General features: G+C 48.7%; 5 protein-coding genes across 5 annotated transcripts; 2 read left to right on the top strand and 3 right to left on the bottom strand.

The window, feature by feature from the left end:
- Positions 1-1,081: 1,081 nt before the first annotated feature.
- On the top strand, positions 1,082-5,493 carry ANOM_006756 (ABC transporter ATP-binding protein; the record flags this gene model as incomplete). Its single annotated transcript, XM_015552012.1, has 10 exons — positions 1,082-1,404; positions 1,470-1,524; positions 1,586-2,187; positions 2,260-2,686; positions 2,750-2,905; positions 2,967-3,543; positions 3,601-4,360; positions 4,415-4,530; positions 4,579-4,772; positions 4,831-5,493. 10 exons carry the CDS (start codon positions 1,082-1,084, stop codon positions 5,491-5,493), a joined length of 3,873 nt encoding a protein of 1,290 aa, XP_015405645.1.
- Positions 5,494-5,977: 484 nt separating this feature from the next.
- ANOM_006755 (zinc-binding alcohol dehydrogenase family protein) lies at positions 5,978-7,000 on the bottom strand (the record flags this gene model as incomplete). Its single annotated transcript, XM_015552011.1, has 1 exon — positions 5,978-7,000. One exon carries the CDS (start codon positions 6,998-7,000, stop codon positions 5,978-5,980), a length of 1,023 nt encoding a protein of 340 aa, XP_015405642.1.
- Positions 7,001-9,741: 2,741 nt separating this feature from the next.
- ANOM_006754 (NAD-dependent epimerase/dehydratase family protein) lies at positions 9,742-10,584 on the bottom strand (the record flags this gene model as incomplete). Its single annotated transcript, XM_015552010.1, has 1 exon — positions 9,742-10,584. One exon carries the CDS (start codon positions 10,582-10,584, stop codon positions 9,742-9,744), a length of 843 nt encoding a protein of 280 aa, XP_015405643.1.
- A 1,548-nt stretch (positions 10,585-12,132) lies between these two features.
- On the top strand, positions 12,133-13,036 carry ANOM_006753 (GPI anchored serine-threonine rich family protein; the record flags this gene model as incomplete). Its single annotated transcript, XM_015552009.1, has 4 exons — positions 12,133-12,184; positions 12,240-12,318; positions 12,387-12,521; positions 12,580-13,036. The coding sequence occupies 4 exons, from the start codon at positions 12,133-12,135 to the stop codon at positions 13,034-13,036; spliced, it is 723 nt and encodes a 240-aa protein (XP_015405646.1).
- Positions 13,037-14,386: 1,350 nt separating this feature from the next.
- Positions 14,387-16,527, bottom strand: ANOM_006752 (alpha-amylase; the record flags this gene model as incomplete). The annotated part of the gene is made up of 8 exons (XM_015552008.1): positions 14,387-14,408; positions 14,486-14,738; positions 14,862-15,078; positions 15,131-15,151; positions 15,203-15,226; positions 15,285-15,880; positions 15,963-16,370; positions 16,449-16,527. 8 exons carry the CDS (start codon positions 16,525-16,527, stop codon positions 14,387-14,389), a joined length of 1,620 nt encoding a protein of 539 aa, XP_015405647.1.
- Between the last annotated feature and the right edge of the window lie 315 nt (positions 16,528-16,842).

Here is a 16,842-nt window from a genome sequence, read left to right as displayed (position 1 = left end):
GACCTATTCGCCTGGGATTCTCGGGGGCGATGTATAGATTAAGTACATAAAGAAGGTATATGTATATGACGGCTTGCGTATCTCTAGACAATGAGCTCTCTGATAGACACAGGAGACCGAAGGCCCTCCATGATGTCGGATGCTTCGCTGGATAGGGGTGCTGCATAGTCCCTCTACATAATTGATCGATAATCAAGTTCAATGGAGGAAGTCAGGGTTCTTTGGTTCTCGCCGTTCGGTCTGAGCGCCGAGGCTTGGCTTGAGTCATCGCTCGACGGCTGAGAGCTTGTGAGAGACAGCTCTAGAGCTCTCCTCAGTTATACCATGACTTCACCGGGAATCTGGATCTCAAACTGACGAATGGGAGTAAACCGGGGAAGATAATCAGCGTGGACTGTGCTCGTCGGGCACCCGACGAGGGTTTGGTGTCGGAGTCCGCGGACCGCGAGCACTCTATTCATGTCCATACTTTGTTGAATGACCACAGATTGCAGTGAAGAAATTTCTGCCTAGATTCTAGTCTGTCTCTTCTGGCTGCGTATCGATATATTTTGTATTGCATGTGAGCTGCTTATTCGGCGCTAAAAAGCAGGTGGGTAGTGAAAAAAACCCTGTCAGATACACAGCTGGTATTTGCAACACTCTATCAGTTAACATCTACGAATTCATATCAAACCGCGATACCGGGGACTCGTTGATAAACGCGGTGGTCTACCGTACAGCCACTGGGAAATTCAATTCCAAAATGATAACTCCCTTTTAGACCCGTCCTAGTAACTGCAGATCTACTCTGTATAGAGTCCGAGGTTCCTTACATATCTTTTTTCATGGAACGTCCGACATAGCAACCCCTTTCCATTTACAGAAGGCGGTGGATAACTGATCCAACCAAAGTAATCTACCGTTCAGTACAATACTTCTTCCTTACAGCTATTGAAGTCTTTGGGGTAACCAGAACTGCAAAAGTGGACACCCCCTGTGGCCGATCACGCCCCTATATAAACCGATATCTCCGTCTCCAGAAGTTGTAGGTTTAACATCTCATGAAAATGTTCCCGAGAACACTCAACATAGTATTATTATGACAGCCCATGTGGATTCTCCAGCGCCAACAAGGGATGGGACATCACGTTCATCCGTGGAAAAGCCTCCAAAGGCAGGCAGCGATGAAACCACCAGTACACCAGAACAGGCGGGTGGGCTGAGAAGCTATTTCAGAATCTTTTCATATACCGACACGGTGGGCTGGGTTCTCAATGTTCTCGCCTTGATCGGAGCCATTGGCGCAGGCAGCGCTCTGCCCTTGATGGATATACTGTTTGGGAAGATGATCACGAACTTCAATAGCCTCGCCACCGGTTCAGATCCCCCAGATAAGTTTCGTTCGGCACTGAATAAGTTCACGTAAGTGTTGTACAGTTGAGTGGCACATTTCTAAGCTAGTCATTAATGTCGATACCCTTCCATAGACTGTACTTTGTTTATCTCTTTATCGGCAAATTTGTGCTAGTTTATGCCTGGACAGTATGTCTCCTACCTTCTTCTACGCTTGATCCGTATTAATAGAGTTACTTCCCACTCGTAGTTGTCGTTATCTGTCTCCGCGGTGCGAACTACCAAATCGCTACGAATATCCTTCTTGACACACCTACTGCGGCAAGATATTGGCTACTTCGATTCCAACGAGAGTGGCTCTTCCGTTGTGCAACTGACGACAAATGCCAACCTAGTCAACCAAGGGATCTCAGAGAAGCTGGGCTTCGCGGTGCAGGGCACAGCCACCTTTGTGGCGGCATTCGTTGTAGCCTTCGTCGTGCAGTGGAAACTAACTCTAATTACAATCTGTATCGCTCCTGCGATCCTGATTGTGACGTCCATCTGTGCCGCCATCCTCGTCAAGCAGGAGAACCGAATTCTTCATGTGAACTCCATCGCTGGGTCTCTGGCCGAGGAAGTCCTTGCCAGCATGAAGACCGTGCACGCTTTTTCCGCCTTTTCTAAGTTGACAACCAAATATGATGACCAGGCCAAGGAAGCGAAGCGCCTGGGCCTTTCACAGTGTCTGAACATGGCGATACTATACTCAGCGGAGTTTTTCTGTGTTTATGCCGGATATGGCCTGGCCTTCTGGCAGGGAGTTCGTATGTATGCGAAGGGTGAGATTGATGAGCCGGGGAAAATCATCACGTAGGTGTTGGGATCTTCGTTAGCCTCTTTGATACCCTTTGCTGACTGCTATCCTCTCGGATGTTTCGCTAGTGTGATCTTTGCTGTCATCGTGGCTGCGACGGCAATGACACAGATCGCGCCGCAGATTATGCAAGTCACCAAGGCAGCGTCGGCCGCACAAAGTCTGTGGGAAGTGATCGATCGTGAATCTCCAATTGACGGACTATCTCTGGACGGCGAACGGCCAGACAAGTGTGAGGGGAATATCGAATTCTCAAACGTCTCTTTTTCATATCCGACCCGGTCCCAGGTCACGGTTCTCCATGATTTCACATTATCAATCCCCGCCAATAAGACAACGGCTTTGGTTGGGCCCAGTGGGTCGGGTAAAAGCACAGTGACTGGGCTGCTCGAGAGATGGTATAATACGCAGGACGGCGCCATCACACTTGACGGCGTAGACATCAGGCAACTCAACATCCAATGGCTGAGGACCAACATTCGCATTGTTCAACAGGTTCGAAGCATCCTTCTGCGCCCATATCTCTGTCATTTGTCTTGTTATCTGACTCTCACTTAGGAGCCTACACTGTTCAATGCCACGATCTTCGAAAATGTGGCATACGGCCTGGCAGGAACGGATTATGCCAATGCCTCAAAGCAGGACCAGTTCGAGCGGGTCATTACAGCCTGCAAAGCTGCCTACGCTCATGATTTCATAGAGACCTTGCCCGAAGTATGTTTTTGAGTAAATAGAGGGTACGGATTGACTACACAAATACTGACACCCTCTGCAGAAGTATGATACGCAGGTCGGAGAGCGCGCCACAATGTTGTCCGGAGGCCAGAAGCAGCGTATCGCGATTGCCCGGAGTATCGTTTCAAATCCAAAGGTGTTAATCCTCGACGAAGCTACAAGTGCATTGGATCCACAGGCTGAAAAGATCGTGCAAGAGGCGTTGGACAACGTTTCTGCCTCACGAACGACCATCACGATCGCACACAAGCTGTCTACGATTAGGAAGGCAGACCAAATAGTGGTCCTATCGCAAGGGCAGATCATTGAGAAGGGAACTCATGATGAACTCAAGGCCGCAGGCGGAACTTACTATCGGCTCATCAAGACACAGGATCTTGGTACGGTCAAAAATGATGGGACTCAGCCAGAGAAGGGAGAGAATGAAGTACCTACCGGCATCGTCCCGGTCACTTCAGGGCAGCATGGCCATAACAAAGAAGCAAGGCTTGTAGAAAGATTGCAGGCTCCTTCTGGACGTGGCTATAGTCTGATTCGGTGTCTGGCCGTTCTTCTCCAGGAGCGCCGCGAGCTATGGTTTGAATTCATTGTTATGTTAGTTACCAGCACTGTAGGAGGTACGCGTACTCCTCTCTCGTGATGTGGCATGCTTGCCGTTCTAATGAAGAATCTAGGAGCCACTTACCCGATCCTTGCGTTTCTATTCGCGAAAGTTTTGGATGTCTTCCAAATAGAATCCACGGGCAAGATGGTGGAAAGGGGGGATTTCTATGCCCTTATGTTTTTTGTGGTTGCTCTTGTCATCTTGCTTGTCTATGGAATTCTGGGCTGGGTTACAACTATAATGGCCCATGTAAGTGTCCCCCAGCTGCCATGGCCAGTAGCTCTGCTCACCACCACGCAGTGCGTTGTGTATACGTACCGTCTTGAAATGTTCCGCAGTTATATCCGGCAAGATATGACCTTTTATGACCAACCTCAACATACGACCGGCTTCTTGGTCTCTGAACTCGCTGCGAAGCCCACTAGCTTGCAAGAGCTGCTAGGCTTCAACGTGGCAGTTATCGTCATTGCCCTAGTGAATATCATCTCAAGCTCTGTGCTATCTATCTCAGTTGGATGGAAACTGGGGTTGGCTGTCCTCGCAGGGGCTATGGTTCCAATGGTATTCTGTGGGTACCTCAGAATTCGCCTGGAGTTCCGACTGGATGATGCCACCTCACACCGATTCTCTGAAAGTGCAGCTTTAGCTGGTGAGGCAGTGTCTGCGATTCGCACTGTTGCATCTTTAGCAATTGAACGAGTGATTTTAGAGAAATACAGTGATAAGTTGGCGGGCATTGAGCGAAAGTCCATTAAGTCGTCAATTTGGACAATGTTCTGGCTAGCTCTCACACAGTCCCTCTCATTACTCTCTATGGCATTAAGCTTTTGGTATGTATCTACATTGCTGTTACACTCTGTTTCCTATGTCTAACTTGTGTGTAGGTATGGAGGTCGCCTATTATCGACAGGAGAGTACTCCAGTACCCAATTATACATCGTTGTCATCGGAGCTATCCTATCTGGCGAAGGGGCGGCGTCATTCTTCATGTTTACCACCAGTAGGTCTCCTAAGGGTAATCTTTTTTGCTTCCACTCACAGTGAACAGGCTTTACCAAATCACAGGCAGCATGCAACTACATTTTCTGGCTCCGTTCCCTACAGCCTGATGTCCAAGACGGATCGTCCGACAACGTGTCCGGAGGAGCAAAGGATACGGCGGCCCATGTGGCGTTGCAGGACGTAGCATTCCGGTACCCTACTCGGCCCACTCGGCCCGTGTTAAATGATATCAACATTGAGGTACGGCCCAGCTTGGGCATAAAGGTCTGGACCATTATATACTGATGAAATTTATTAGATTAACCCTGGCCAATTCGTGGCTTTTGTCGGACCCTCAGGCCATGGAAAGTCCAGCCTCATCTCGCTCCTAGAGCGGTATTACAATCCAACGTCTGGAAGCATCCAACTAGACGGTTCAGATATCCGTGATATGTCGCTTGCTTCGTACCGCAGCCACTTATCCCTTGTCCAACAGGAACCGGTCCTCTACCAAGGAACCATCCGCGAAAATATCGCATTAGGCCTTGAAGAAGAGGCGACCGAGGAACGGATCTACGAGGCCTGCCACCAGGCGAATATCTTTGACTTCGTTTCCTCCTTGCCAGATGGATTAGCGACGTCATGCGGTTCGCGAGGAAGTCTTTTCTCTGGTGGTCAACGGCAACGTATTGCAATCGCAAGAGCGCTTATCCGGCGACCTCGTCTGCTGTTGCTGGATGAGGCTACGTCTGCGTTGGATACCGAGAGTGAGAGGATCGTGCAGGAGGCCTTAGATCAGGCCAAAGATGGTCGGACAACGATTGCGATCGCACACCGCTTGTCAACTATCAAGCACTCAGACCGGATCTTCGTGTTGGTTGGAGGTAGCGTTCGGGAGCAAGGGACTCATGAGGAGCTGCTCCAGCGGCGGGGGATCTACTATGAGATGTGTCTGGGGCAGGCCCTGGATAAAGCGGCTTAATGCTGTCCGCGAGTGAAAGGCATATTGTATATATGATCGGAGCAAAAGGTACCGGAAGCTGGAGTGCTGAACAGGGTATGTAACGGTAATATAAAATAATCTCCTATCTCGAATGGTCCACTTGGAAATCACGAACATTAAACCTCTATGATATCGACACAGACTTTAGCCCCAAGAGTGAATTCCAGTATACATTCACGTTCATGGTTTGCGTGGTCTGTAAGGATGGACCTGTAAGCGTTAGGTATTTCGTAAGCTACCTGATCTCGACACTATTTCATTATCACTTTGTTTCAAGAATCTTTGTATTGAAGAGTGCTGTGAAGCCCGGAAAAACCTTTGTATGAGCTTGTCTCTACCAAGGCTTTCAACGTCTTACTGGTAGATTCTAGAGTCAATTCAATCAATGCCAATGTTCATTCTTCTCGCCTGCGCAGGTTTGCACACATGTGTTATATTTTGAAAGAATAGCTCTTGCACTGAATCAATTCTCCTTGATCTTCACAACATACTTGAGCGCACTGGCCTTTCCCTCCTTGAGGTTGGTTAATGCTGTCTGGACACCCTGCAGACCACCAGGGACGAGCTCATGCGGATGAGGCGTGAGCCAGCCTTCCCTAAGCCCAAGCGTGAAGAACCTCGACCAGATGTAAGCAAATTCCTGCTCATCCTTATGGGCCCTTCCGACATCAGTGAATTCCACCCGAATCTTCTCAGGACACTCCTCCGGCCCCACGGGACTGACAACAGACATAGCGCCGCAGTCCGGATCCAGCACCTGAGTGACAACACTGAAACTGGCCTTCTCACTGACAGCGTCCAGAGCATACCGCAGCTGCTTGGTGGCCTTCCGAATGGCAGCGACAACGGCCGATTCACCTTCGCGATAGTCGATGACCACATCACCCTTGCTCTCGTCCAGATGACTGTGGACGAAATCTTTTCCCCGTCCAGCGACACAGATAATCGGATGAATATCTGCTTTCTGTAGCAGCTTGATAGCGAATGTTCCCACGGCACTCGCAGCACCGTAGACTAGCACTCCACCCTCTGGCTTCTGAGCCCATGTCTTCTCTTTGAACCACGGTTCCGGCAACCCCAGGCGAGAGAAGAGTGCTAGCGACGCGGTCATAGCGGCCAGGGGGACGGTCGCGGCTTGCTCAAAGGAGATATTCTCGGGGATGTGGAATGTGGCGTAGGCTGCCCCGATGGCATATTCAGCGTAGCTGCCATGTGGAGCTGTGTAATCGTGATAAGCCGCGACCCGATCTCCGACTTGAAATCCCGAGACACCATCGCCGATCTCATGGACGTATCCTGTGATATCATCTCCCGTGTTGGCGCCATTGAAGTTTTCCATCCATGCTGGGAACTTCCAGTCTTTAGGGTTGGTGCCAGTCGTGACAACTTTGATCAGTATCTGACCGGCTCCGGGTTTGGGGATGGCCACCTGGCGAACACGCACATCCACCGCGTCATTTCGGACAAAAACTTGAGCTTCCTCCATTTCGGCAGTCGAATGATATCACCAGGCCGTATGGTAGCTGGGTAGGAACGTACAGATGAATGTGTCTTGTGATTGCTTTTCTCTTATATGGTGGACATGCTAGAATGTTCTGATTATGAATTATTGATAAGCTAGGTAGCTACAGTTTGTCAACGACAAGACCCAACATTATACTATCGTGGGAAATGCATCGATGTTTCGAGATCCCGCCACCTCGTTTAGATCTGCAGAAGTGGAATGACGATTTGCCAAGAGCGCGTTTGCCGTTCGATCTCAACCGAGCATTACCTAAATTTTTGACCATCTCCACACCCTCCACGGATGATTATTGGAGAAGAGGTCGCCGACCCGGACAACAATCTATTCTAGTGGGGAACTATCAATCACCTCGGCTACGGGCACGAAGGTGAGGTTGGGGGGTCAAAGGCAGCGTAGATTCTATATAGTAGACTGTTAGTGAGCATCATAGAGGGAGTTGCATTATGTGTACCTCCGGGGAAGGCGGAATTGGCGGAAGGGTGATATAGCAGTTGAAGGCAAGCTTCGTTTCTAATGTCGATATATCAAATGTTATAATCTTTCACAAAATCTTGTCCAAAAGACGTACCTATGTGAAGGACGTTCTGGCGCAGCTATACTTGATATCCTCTGTGGTCAAAGTAATACTACCTAACGGACATTTTAACACTAGTAAAGGCAAACGTTTTTATTGGATGTAGGAACTAATGGAAGGCAATATTCAAGTTCGCTTTTGGGTCACATACAGCATACTATTAAAACGAATACAAGAATCATTGCATGTCGATCTGTTACGTTGTCTCGGATTGTCGGAGAACCTGTCTAGAACTCGCTAATTCTATTCAATAAATTGCTATTAAATCATCACCATTCGGCTAGGAATACAAAGACACAGGTAGAGCTATATTATTGGAGCCCTGCCTGCGCAAGCCAAATGCGAAGTTAAAGACCATGTATCTTTTTACTTCCTGAGCATTAGCTATATAGATAGACCATGCACACAGAAGCCCTGAACCATCCAGCACTTTCGTATTCTCACCGAGCTCATGTAGGGTTATTACACCATATGACTGACCTACCACCTAGCATTCCTAACGATATAAGAGTTTAATCCAATCGCCAGATAAGCTGCCGTGGCTTTACAACTCTTACTTCTGGTTTTCCTGTAGTTCAGCCAGGATTGGCGCTTTGAGGCTAGCAGAAGCCTAGCATATATCGACCGCATACCTTGGAAGCGCTAGAAACTACCACCGGTGAATTGGCATAGTTCGCGCAGATGTAGAGATTAATATTCAATCAGATATCCTTCATAGAAGCCGTGTTGTCACGTCCAATCGTACTTTTTATATCCGCGTCGTGGGTAATGGATATGTTCCAGAATCTGACTCTGGCCCCAGTAGCATAAGTGGTACCATGGACAGACGGTCACCCCTGGCCCTTTTATTTCATCTGAACAGAAATGAAAAGCTATCCGTAGCATGCAGCCCGTGGTCAATCCGACCCGCTCCCGTACCACCCAGCTGGTCGATTGCCTGGGCAATGTGGCGTAAGAAATCCTTCGCGCCGACGTCGTAATGACAGCTGATCGTGAGGCCATCTTCTCTCGCATGATGAAACACTTCTTCGAACAGGAGAGGTGGATGATACGATTTCAGAGAATCCAGGCCAATCCCTACGATCATGGAGCGATAGGGAAGAGCATCGATGTAATGAGACATCGCAAATTTTGAGGCCATGTCTCTTAGAAATACATGATCCACTGAGGTTGAGCCTGTTCCCATACATTAGCCTGCCTGAAACCTTCAAAGATGCTCGTCTCTGAACATGCATTCGAGCTTTGCGCTACCTCCCAGCTGAGCCTACCGAAAGCCTTTAAACAAAGAATTCTCCGAGTATGCCCCTCGGGTGAAAAAAAAGGCTCACAAAACTTAAGGCGATACAGTCCTCGTCGCAAAAATGATGTCGAAGCCACCATACTAGAGTTCTAAAAGTCGGAGCATCTCTTCCTCTCCCTGACCACGGAGGAGGTGATACAAGCCTTCCACCCTTGAGAAGTCACTACAAGGCTTCCCATTTTGGAATTTGGTATGGCCATTGCATCTCATAGTTCGAGCGACCGTCGAATTTCTGCTATTTTGGTCCCTTCCATGTGGACGTGCACTTCAACTTCGAGCATCTTGTTGGTGATCCTATTGCCATAGGCTTGCAACAAGTTCCAACATTCACGGATGGTCGTGTTTGATAGGACTGGTCTTGATGAGCTCACAGCGATACCTTCGCATCAAGATATGTCTTGTTCGGTATGGAGGAAGTGGTGATCATGATCAGAAAGTGAGAAATATGAAGCAACCTATTTAAGTAAGCCCAGCATAATATACGTGTTTCATGCAACAGACGTTGGCTCCTTAAGTGATAACTAGTACTTCCTTCTCACCCCCTGCAGCCTTTGGACCATGGTGCAAGGGTTGGCGATTCTTATCAAAACAGGTAGATGCAAGTAAGCATCTACAGTTACGGTGTATATGAGACCAGCAAAAGAACATCGTACATCTTTGGCTGCTTACTCCCGTTGAGGTTACAGGGCGTGTTGAATGATATGGAGTATAGATGTTCAATCCATCATGTGTACATGCTTCATACGGCTGCTCTTGATTCAGGTTTCCTGTATGATTATGAATGAACTTAGAATATGGTTCTAGATGACAGTTTGCGGCGTGATGTAATTACTCTTTCTCCTCATGAACCCATCCCAGGATTCTCTCTGCCTTCTCTGTTGTGAAGAACGACTGATTACCCGACAGGTTGCCACGGATCTCTGCATCGGGATAATACTTCTTCGCAAGGTCTTGGGAGGGCGTATCCTGAGTCGTTGTCGGTGCGACAATATTGAAGACCTCACATCCGTTCAACTTCTCGCTCTTTTCTACCGCCAACAAACATGCCCTCGCTGTCGCCTGAGCACTAACCCATCCCCACAAACTCTTCACTGCGGAGCTATCCCAGTTCTCTGCGTGTCCTTTCTGCGCCTCTGAGCGTGATGCGACCGCGTGGATGCGCATACACGCGATGTTCATTCCGGGGTACCACCGCGCGAAGGCCTTCCCCTGCATCTCCGCTTCATCCTTCGCCAGGGCATACGCATCTGTCGGCCGCTCCGGCGCTTCTTCATCGATGGGGAAGTAGTCGAACTTCAGCGGTCGCGTGGCGTATTCGAGGCCGATCGCATTCACCGACGAAGCATAGCAGAACTTCTTAATGCCGAGTTCGGCGGCAGCTCGGAAGCCGTTGAATGCCGAGTTCACATTGTTATTGTGCACCAGATCATCGCCTTTGCCTAGGGGGTTCGGAATGGCTGCTAGATGGATAACGGCATCGCAGCCCATGAAGGCCTCGAGCGTGGCCTTGTAGTCATTCGCGGTGTCCGCGGTTTTCATCTCTGAATTCGGTGTGCCATCGTATTCGGTGTCGGTACGGTCGACCTGGACCGTTGCATGACCAGCTTCCGATGCAGCCTTCACCACAGCCCGTCCGACAGTGCCGCGAGCACCGGTGATTGCGATCTTCATAGCGAGGGATGTTCGTGTGGATAGGTTTCGGTGGTGCAGGTGGGGGCCTTGACGCGAAAATATGTTAGCAATAGAATGGAGTGACATGCTGGTATATGTCTATGAGGTGTATAATGCTGACCTTGTATTCGGCCAGTGACTTTGCCTGCTCGTTATCCTGTTCCATGACGTGAATATGATGATGGTGATGATGCCCAGCGCCGTTGATATGCCATGACGCTAACATGACGATCTGCACACTGTCTCGGTTGATTCACAGCTTATCATGTTCCTGTAAATGCTCTATTTTCAAGAGAAAGGCTAGGGGGAACGAAAATCCGAACGACTCGTTGAAAATCGAGCTGTAAACTGTCTTTCAGAGAGGCTGGGTAGATGACATCAGGGCTGGATGGATGATAAGGGTTGCAGCCCTTATCTCAGCCGTTCTCGGATCAATACTTGCTCCGTCATTGGCCCATCAAGAAAAGGCTGGCTGTTGGATCCATCTATCCATACCAACAATCCAACTTATTTCATAGACGGCGAGGTATAATAAGAAACTTCTAGAGATAAGAGTAGAGCCTTTTCAGCCCAGTTGCGAACAAGGTTGCTCCATTCGTGGCCAACTAACACCAAACCAATGAATGGCGGCCACGCCGGACGTCTATCTCAGCCTCAAACTACGCAGTGCTCCTCAATAGGGTCCGGCTGTTGGCGTAGTGCGGGCTGAAGAGACAATATAAGCACGGACACTGATAACAACCCAGTTCCAGGAAAGAGCAGGGTCGCATTGGAAGGAAAGTTGGCGGCAGGAAGGGAATACGAAGTGGCCGGTGATTGAGGCATTCTCTTCCGACACACCATAGGCAGTGAACATGGCATCAACTTATCCGTGCGGCGTGGTTGGCTGGAAAGTGCCAAAAATACCCGGAAGTCCTGCTCGTACCTTATCGCGAGATCCCTCAGCAATCGGTAAAGCATCCAGTAGCCAGTTTACCAATGAGGCAGCCTCGTGATACCTCTATCGACTCCGGGCCCTGCCAAGACAGCACTAGTGGCGCTCTCTACAGCAAAAGAGCCCTAAACAACAACACTCGTCTGCTGAAAGACTCTGCGCTCTATCGGGTTATGTCTCTGAAACTAGCCCAATCCCACTTCTGAGACCATGGTTGTCATGCCCAAGGAATGCTGTCATCAGAAACCTCGCCATCCCAGACACGCCTTTGTTTCTCTCCAGTGTATTCTATATTTAGTCGATTTACTATGTAGAACCTCAGTCTGTGTATTAATTGTATGCCCATGTACAATTATAGTAACGTTGTCGGTGGATCTTTCGAAGCTTTTCCCTTTTTTCTGGCAGGCCGATCGCCCCGTCAATATACCATTATATAGATTTTCCAAAGGTTTGAGACAAAGTGATTCACGCATCCCGCTATTTAAATATACCCTCTTCCTCTCTGTCCTCCTTCCTCTTTCTCTTCTTCCTTACTACACTCGTTCAACTTTTAGACTCCCTCGTGCTTAAGCATATTTAATACTTTTATCCTTTCGGATCTATAATCAGTCAACATGCGTCTCTCCTACGCCGTCTCTCTTTTGCCTCTGGCTGCTTCCGTTGGAGGTTTGTCTTTCCGGAACTATGGTGATATCGGGACGCTGGAACTGACTCCAGCTAGCTCTCCAGGTCACTTCCCCCAAGAAGGGTGAGGATGTTGACCTCTCCAAATCCTTCACCGTGAAGTGGGATTCCGTCGAGTATGTCTATGTTTCGTTTCTTTATCAACTACTGTAGCTACCGCCACGCATACTGACTGACGTACCAGTACCGACCCCTCTTCTTTCGATCTCTACATTGTCAACAACGCCGTCTACCCCAGCGTTGAGCAGAAGATCGCTTCCGACATTGACGCCTCCAAGGGCTCCTACGATGTCTCTGGCCTCTCCGACCTGACCAACGGGTACAGTTCCATTCCCGACCGAGAGTAGCAGCCGGAATCCACTAACAATTGGGTACAGCAAGGGCTACCAGATCAACTTCCTCTCCAACTCCGCCAAGAACAGCGGTATCCTCGCTCAGTCCCAGCAGTTCAACGTCGAGGGCTCTTCTGAGTCCACCTCGACAACCACCGCTAGTGATTCCAAGACCACCGCCTCCGCTACTGGCACTTCCACCGCTACTACTGGTACTGCCTCCTCCACTAAGACCTCTTCCTCTGAGACCACTGAGACCGTCTCCTCCACTGGCCTCACTACCATTACCTCCACCGGCACCCAGACTTCGACCGGTGTGAGCACTAACACTCTGTCGACGGCAGTTTCCTCCTCCGCCCGTGCCTCTGCTTCGGCCAGCGGTTCCGCCAACAGCACCTCCTCCGGCAGCACCCCCGTCGCCACCGGTGCTGGTGTCTCTCTCGCCGCGCCCGTCTCCGCTGCCGCCGGCCTCCTGATGGGTGCCTTGGCCCTCAACCTGTAAATTCGGTAAACCAGCCGACGACAAGATCCAGCGGGATCACAACGATATGCAGGAACGCGAATGTGGGAGATACGGTACATGCGAATCAGGGTTACTCCGATACATGATGTAATGGCCGTCGAGGGCGGTTGATGGTGAACGGAAAGATAGAATGTATATTGTATTCAATGAGTCTAATAGCATCTTGTCTATAGAATGCTCCTTACTTTGTCAATCCTTTAACCAATAGTGAAATGCAAGGGTACATAATGAATCATTTTAGACAAGTATTCTGCAGCCACGGCTTTCCCAGACTTCGCTGATCATGTTCTCGGCGAACTGCCGGATTGACTGCTGATCTACCGTCCTTTGTGGGTCAGGAACTGCATGGTTGTCATTTTGTCGCCACTGGGCTATTTGGCGTCTACACATACATGTACGATGAATAGATGATTATGCTTTTTGTACGATGGGAATGATAGCGAGCAGAGCTGTATCACCGGGCTAAGAATACCCTGGTGCATAACTGCCGCCACAACGGCGATGGCAGATGGGATGGGTAACAACTTGAACCCTAAGTCCCCACTACTGTGCAAGACAACGACCCCAGTCCGAGGACCCTTGCCTGATCTTGACATCTCCAATAGTCGACAGAGCGAGTGGGTTAGTGCATGACGTAGGGGATCCAGATTATTCAATAAAAATCCGATATAGCCGGCGGCTGGTCAAATCCGAGACAAGTGACTCGTCTCAAAGAATAGGCAAAGAGGGTTTTTGTTACCCAAAATGAAAGCCGAGCAAGTAAGACCAATGTCTCATTCCATACTCCATATTGGAGGAGTCTGATCGCAAAAAAAGAGAGAGTAGAAGCGGAAAAAAATGACCCACATCGGGTACCGAACTTGATCGCCGTATCGTAAATACGGGTCATGCAACTTTTCTTCTTTTCTTTATGAAAAAAAAAACATAAATAGAATAAAATAAAACCTCTCTGGTTTGGAACACTAGTGAGGCTTAGTCCTGAGACACTGGACTACTATCGAATTTTGTTCGTTTCACCTAACCACTGCCGTCACTGGACGTGAAAAGCCCTTAAATGACCGCTTTGGGATGCGATCCTTCTCCTGGTCCACCGAGACTCATAGATTAATACGAGCCATTTTAGCGTGGCCATGACTTGGTTGTATTGATTAATCTGATAACTGATTGGATATGTATCTCGTTTGTTGGACGAGATGTCTTATAGTAATTTAGATTTAATTGACATGAGCTTGCTCGCTGCATTGACATAAGAATTGCTAACTACGATTACCTAAATTAGAGAGTTTCTTAAGTATTATACAATCGAGAGATTGCTCGCTAGGTGGATTATTATTCATAGATTTTGTCATCACTGGATCAATTGCTGTTAGCCACTGGCAGAGAAGAGAGAGGGAAAAAAAAACAAGGAAAAACGGGGCTGCCACTTACAACGGTTGTTGGAGACTGTCTCGGCCAGGTGCCGTTGAGTTGACCCAGACACTGACACTCATGCCATTCACGGGGAATACCCCATACCCTGACGCATCGATGGTGACAGCGCCCTCGTGGCCCAGCATGATATCTGTCCACTCTTCATTGGCGTGCGTCGGTCCGACGTACATGCGCTTTTCTGCTGCCGCGCCGTTGCTCATAATGCAGGCCATCCCGGAAGGGTGGCGCGCGTTTCCGTAACGGACAAATCCTGTTTACTTGGTTAGATGCTGCGTTTGAATAAAACGTGGAGCATATTTATGGTCAAATTTTCAAAGATAATCAAAACTGAAAGAAAGATGAAAAAGAGTAAAAGGAAAACGCAAGTGCTCACCTATACAGTTGGCTTGTTCAAAGTAATCCTGCTGTTCTCCATAGGCGTAGAGCTTGCGAGCCCGCGTGAGAATCGGGAGTTTGCCCTTGCAGGCTCGCTTCAATGGCTTTTCTCCCCGAGTACCATAGAGGTCTCCGTAGAAGACGCACGGATGTCCATCTTTACGCAGAAGCACCAAGGCATATGCCAGCGGTTTGAAGTATTGTGCAACTGGGTTCTTCGATTTATTAGTCGATTGATAGGGTTCCGAAGTAATGTAGGATACTCACTTCAAGCATTTGCCCGGGTACCTTAATGTTGTCAGTACAATCCATCCTAGAGAAGAATAAAAGTCCACTTACCGTGTCATGATTCGAAACAAATGTCTATATGGAAGTATTGTCAGTATGGTAATTCCTTGCCGCCTCTGCTATAGCCACTCACCAAAGCGTTCTCTGGTTTGCTTTGCACCAAAGTACCCTTGAATATCTTGCGAAGATCGCCTCCCTTCGTGTACGATGTCCTGCACAGGTTCACAACGAGAGGCACATCAACCGCTGTCACCGAATGATCCATCTGCTCAAGATATCTCAGGAGGTCTTTCAATTCTCCTGACCAGTATTCACCAATGACAAACAGATCCTTGTTAGCAGTCTTGCGAACATGTTCAATAAACTCCTTCTGAAAGCCAGCAGAAAAATGCTTCGCGGCGTCCAGTCGCATGCCACTCAGAGATAGTTCATTCGTTATCCAGCTTCCCCAATGTAAGACGTCTTCCCGAACCTCTGGATTGGAGTAGTCCAGATTGGCGAACATCAAATAATCGTAGTTGCCATTGTCCTTGCCAACGTCTTGGGCCCAATCCTTGCCTGGCGCATGGATCTTGAAGATGGCATTTTCTCTTCGCGATTCGTCCCAGTCCACACCATTGAAATGCTGCCAATTATATTTCATCGAGCTGTACTGGTCGCCGCGGCCAGCGAAGTCGAACCCGACCCAGCCCTCAATTTCAGTAGGCTTGGATATCTCGACATTTCGTCCTGCACCAGCAAGAAACTTGAATCAACCACTGATCCGAGACTAGAGAGAAAACGAAGAGAAAAAGAAAGAAAAAGTCCATACGATTAGGATCTACTTTAACAGCCTGGAACCGTTCGGGATAATCCGCCCCGGCTTTATGATTGAGCACCGCATCCCAGTACACACCAACGCCCAGCGACTTTGCTTCTTCCACGAGGTCTTCGAGCTCCCTCCGAGAGCCCCATTTGGTGGTTCGTGATCCTTTCTGATCGAACTCGCCGAGATCATACAGGTCATATATATCGTAACCGCTACCCGAAGGGTTCATAGCTTTGCAGCCCGGCGGAATCCAGATATTATCGATCCCGATCTCTTTCAACCCCGGCAGAGCATGTTGCAGACGTCGCCAGTGGCATGTGTCGTCTGGTACGTGCCATTCAAATGCTTCCAGAAGCAAGGTGTTGTCGGGGGCATTCCATGATGGGCGTGATTCCAGATCCCTAGCTGCTTCTGTGTGTATCCAATACGCATTAGAGTATGTAAACAATCATACGATGATTTCGTGAAGTACATAGTGGGGGAGCTAACCCTCAATCTCCTTCCAATGCTGTTGTTGCTGCTGCCCTTTTCTCCTCTTCGGAAAACAGCGGGAGAAAAAGGACACCATGGTGAAATCCGACAATGAAGCGTATCCAGCTCACAACCAGGTGCTAAATTCGGGAAATGATGCTGTGATAAAGCGCCGAGTGGTATAGATTAGTATGAGATCGTCGGCCATGTCATATGTAAGGACCGTCGGGCAGAGATTAGTGTAGTGGAGTCGAGGCCTATCAGTAAGTGGGTCTTTTCTCTATTTTTACCCGCGCCACCGGGTTTCAATTGCTGTTGTTTGTCTCACTGCTGTCTTGCTTTTTTTCTTTCTTTCTTTTTTTTTCCGTTTTATTTTTTTTTTTTTTCGGTCCTTTTTTCTTTGCTTTCCTTT

The sequence above is a fragment of the Aspergillus nomiae genome (assembly GCF_001204775.2).
Source record: "Aspergillus nomiae NRRL 13137 chromosome Unknown contig00192, whole genome shotgun sequence".
NCBI classification, from domain to species: domain Eukaryota; kingdom Fungi; phylum Ascomycota; class Eurotiomycetes; order Eurotiales; family Aspergillaceae; genus Aspergillus; species Aspergillus nomiae.
The sequence above is the reverse complement of the archived record's forward strand: the minus strand, read 5'-3'. Positions and strand labels throughout refer to the sequence as shown.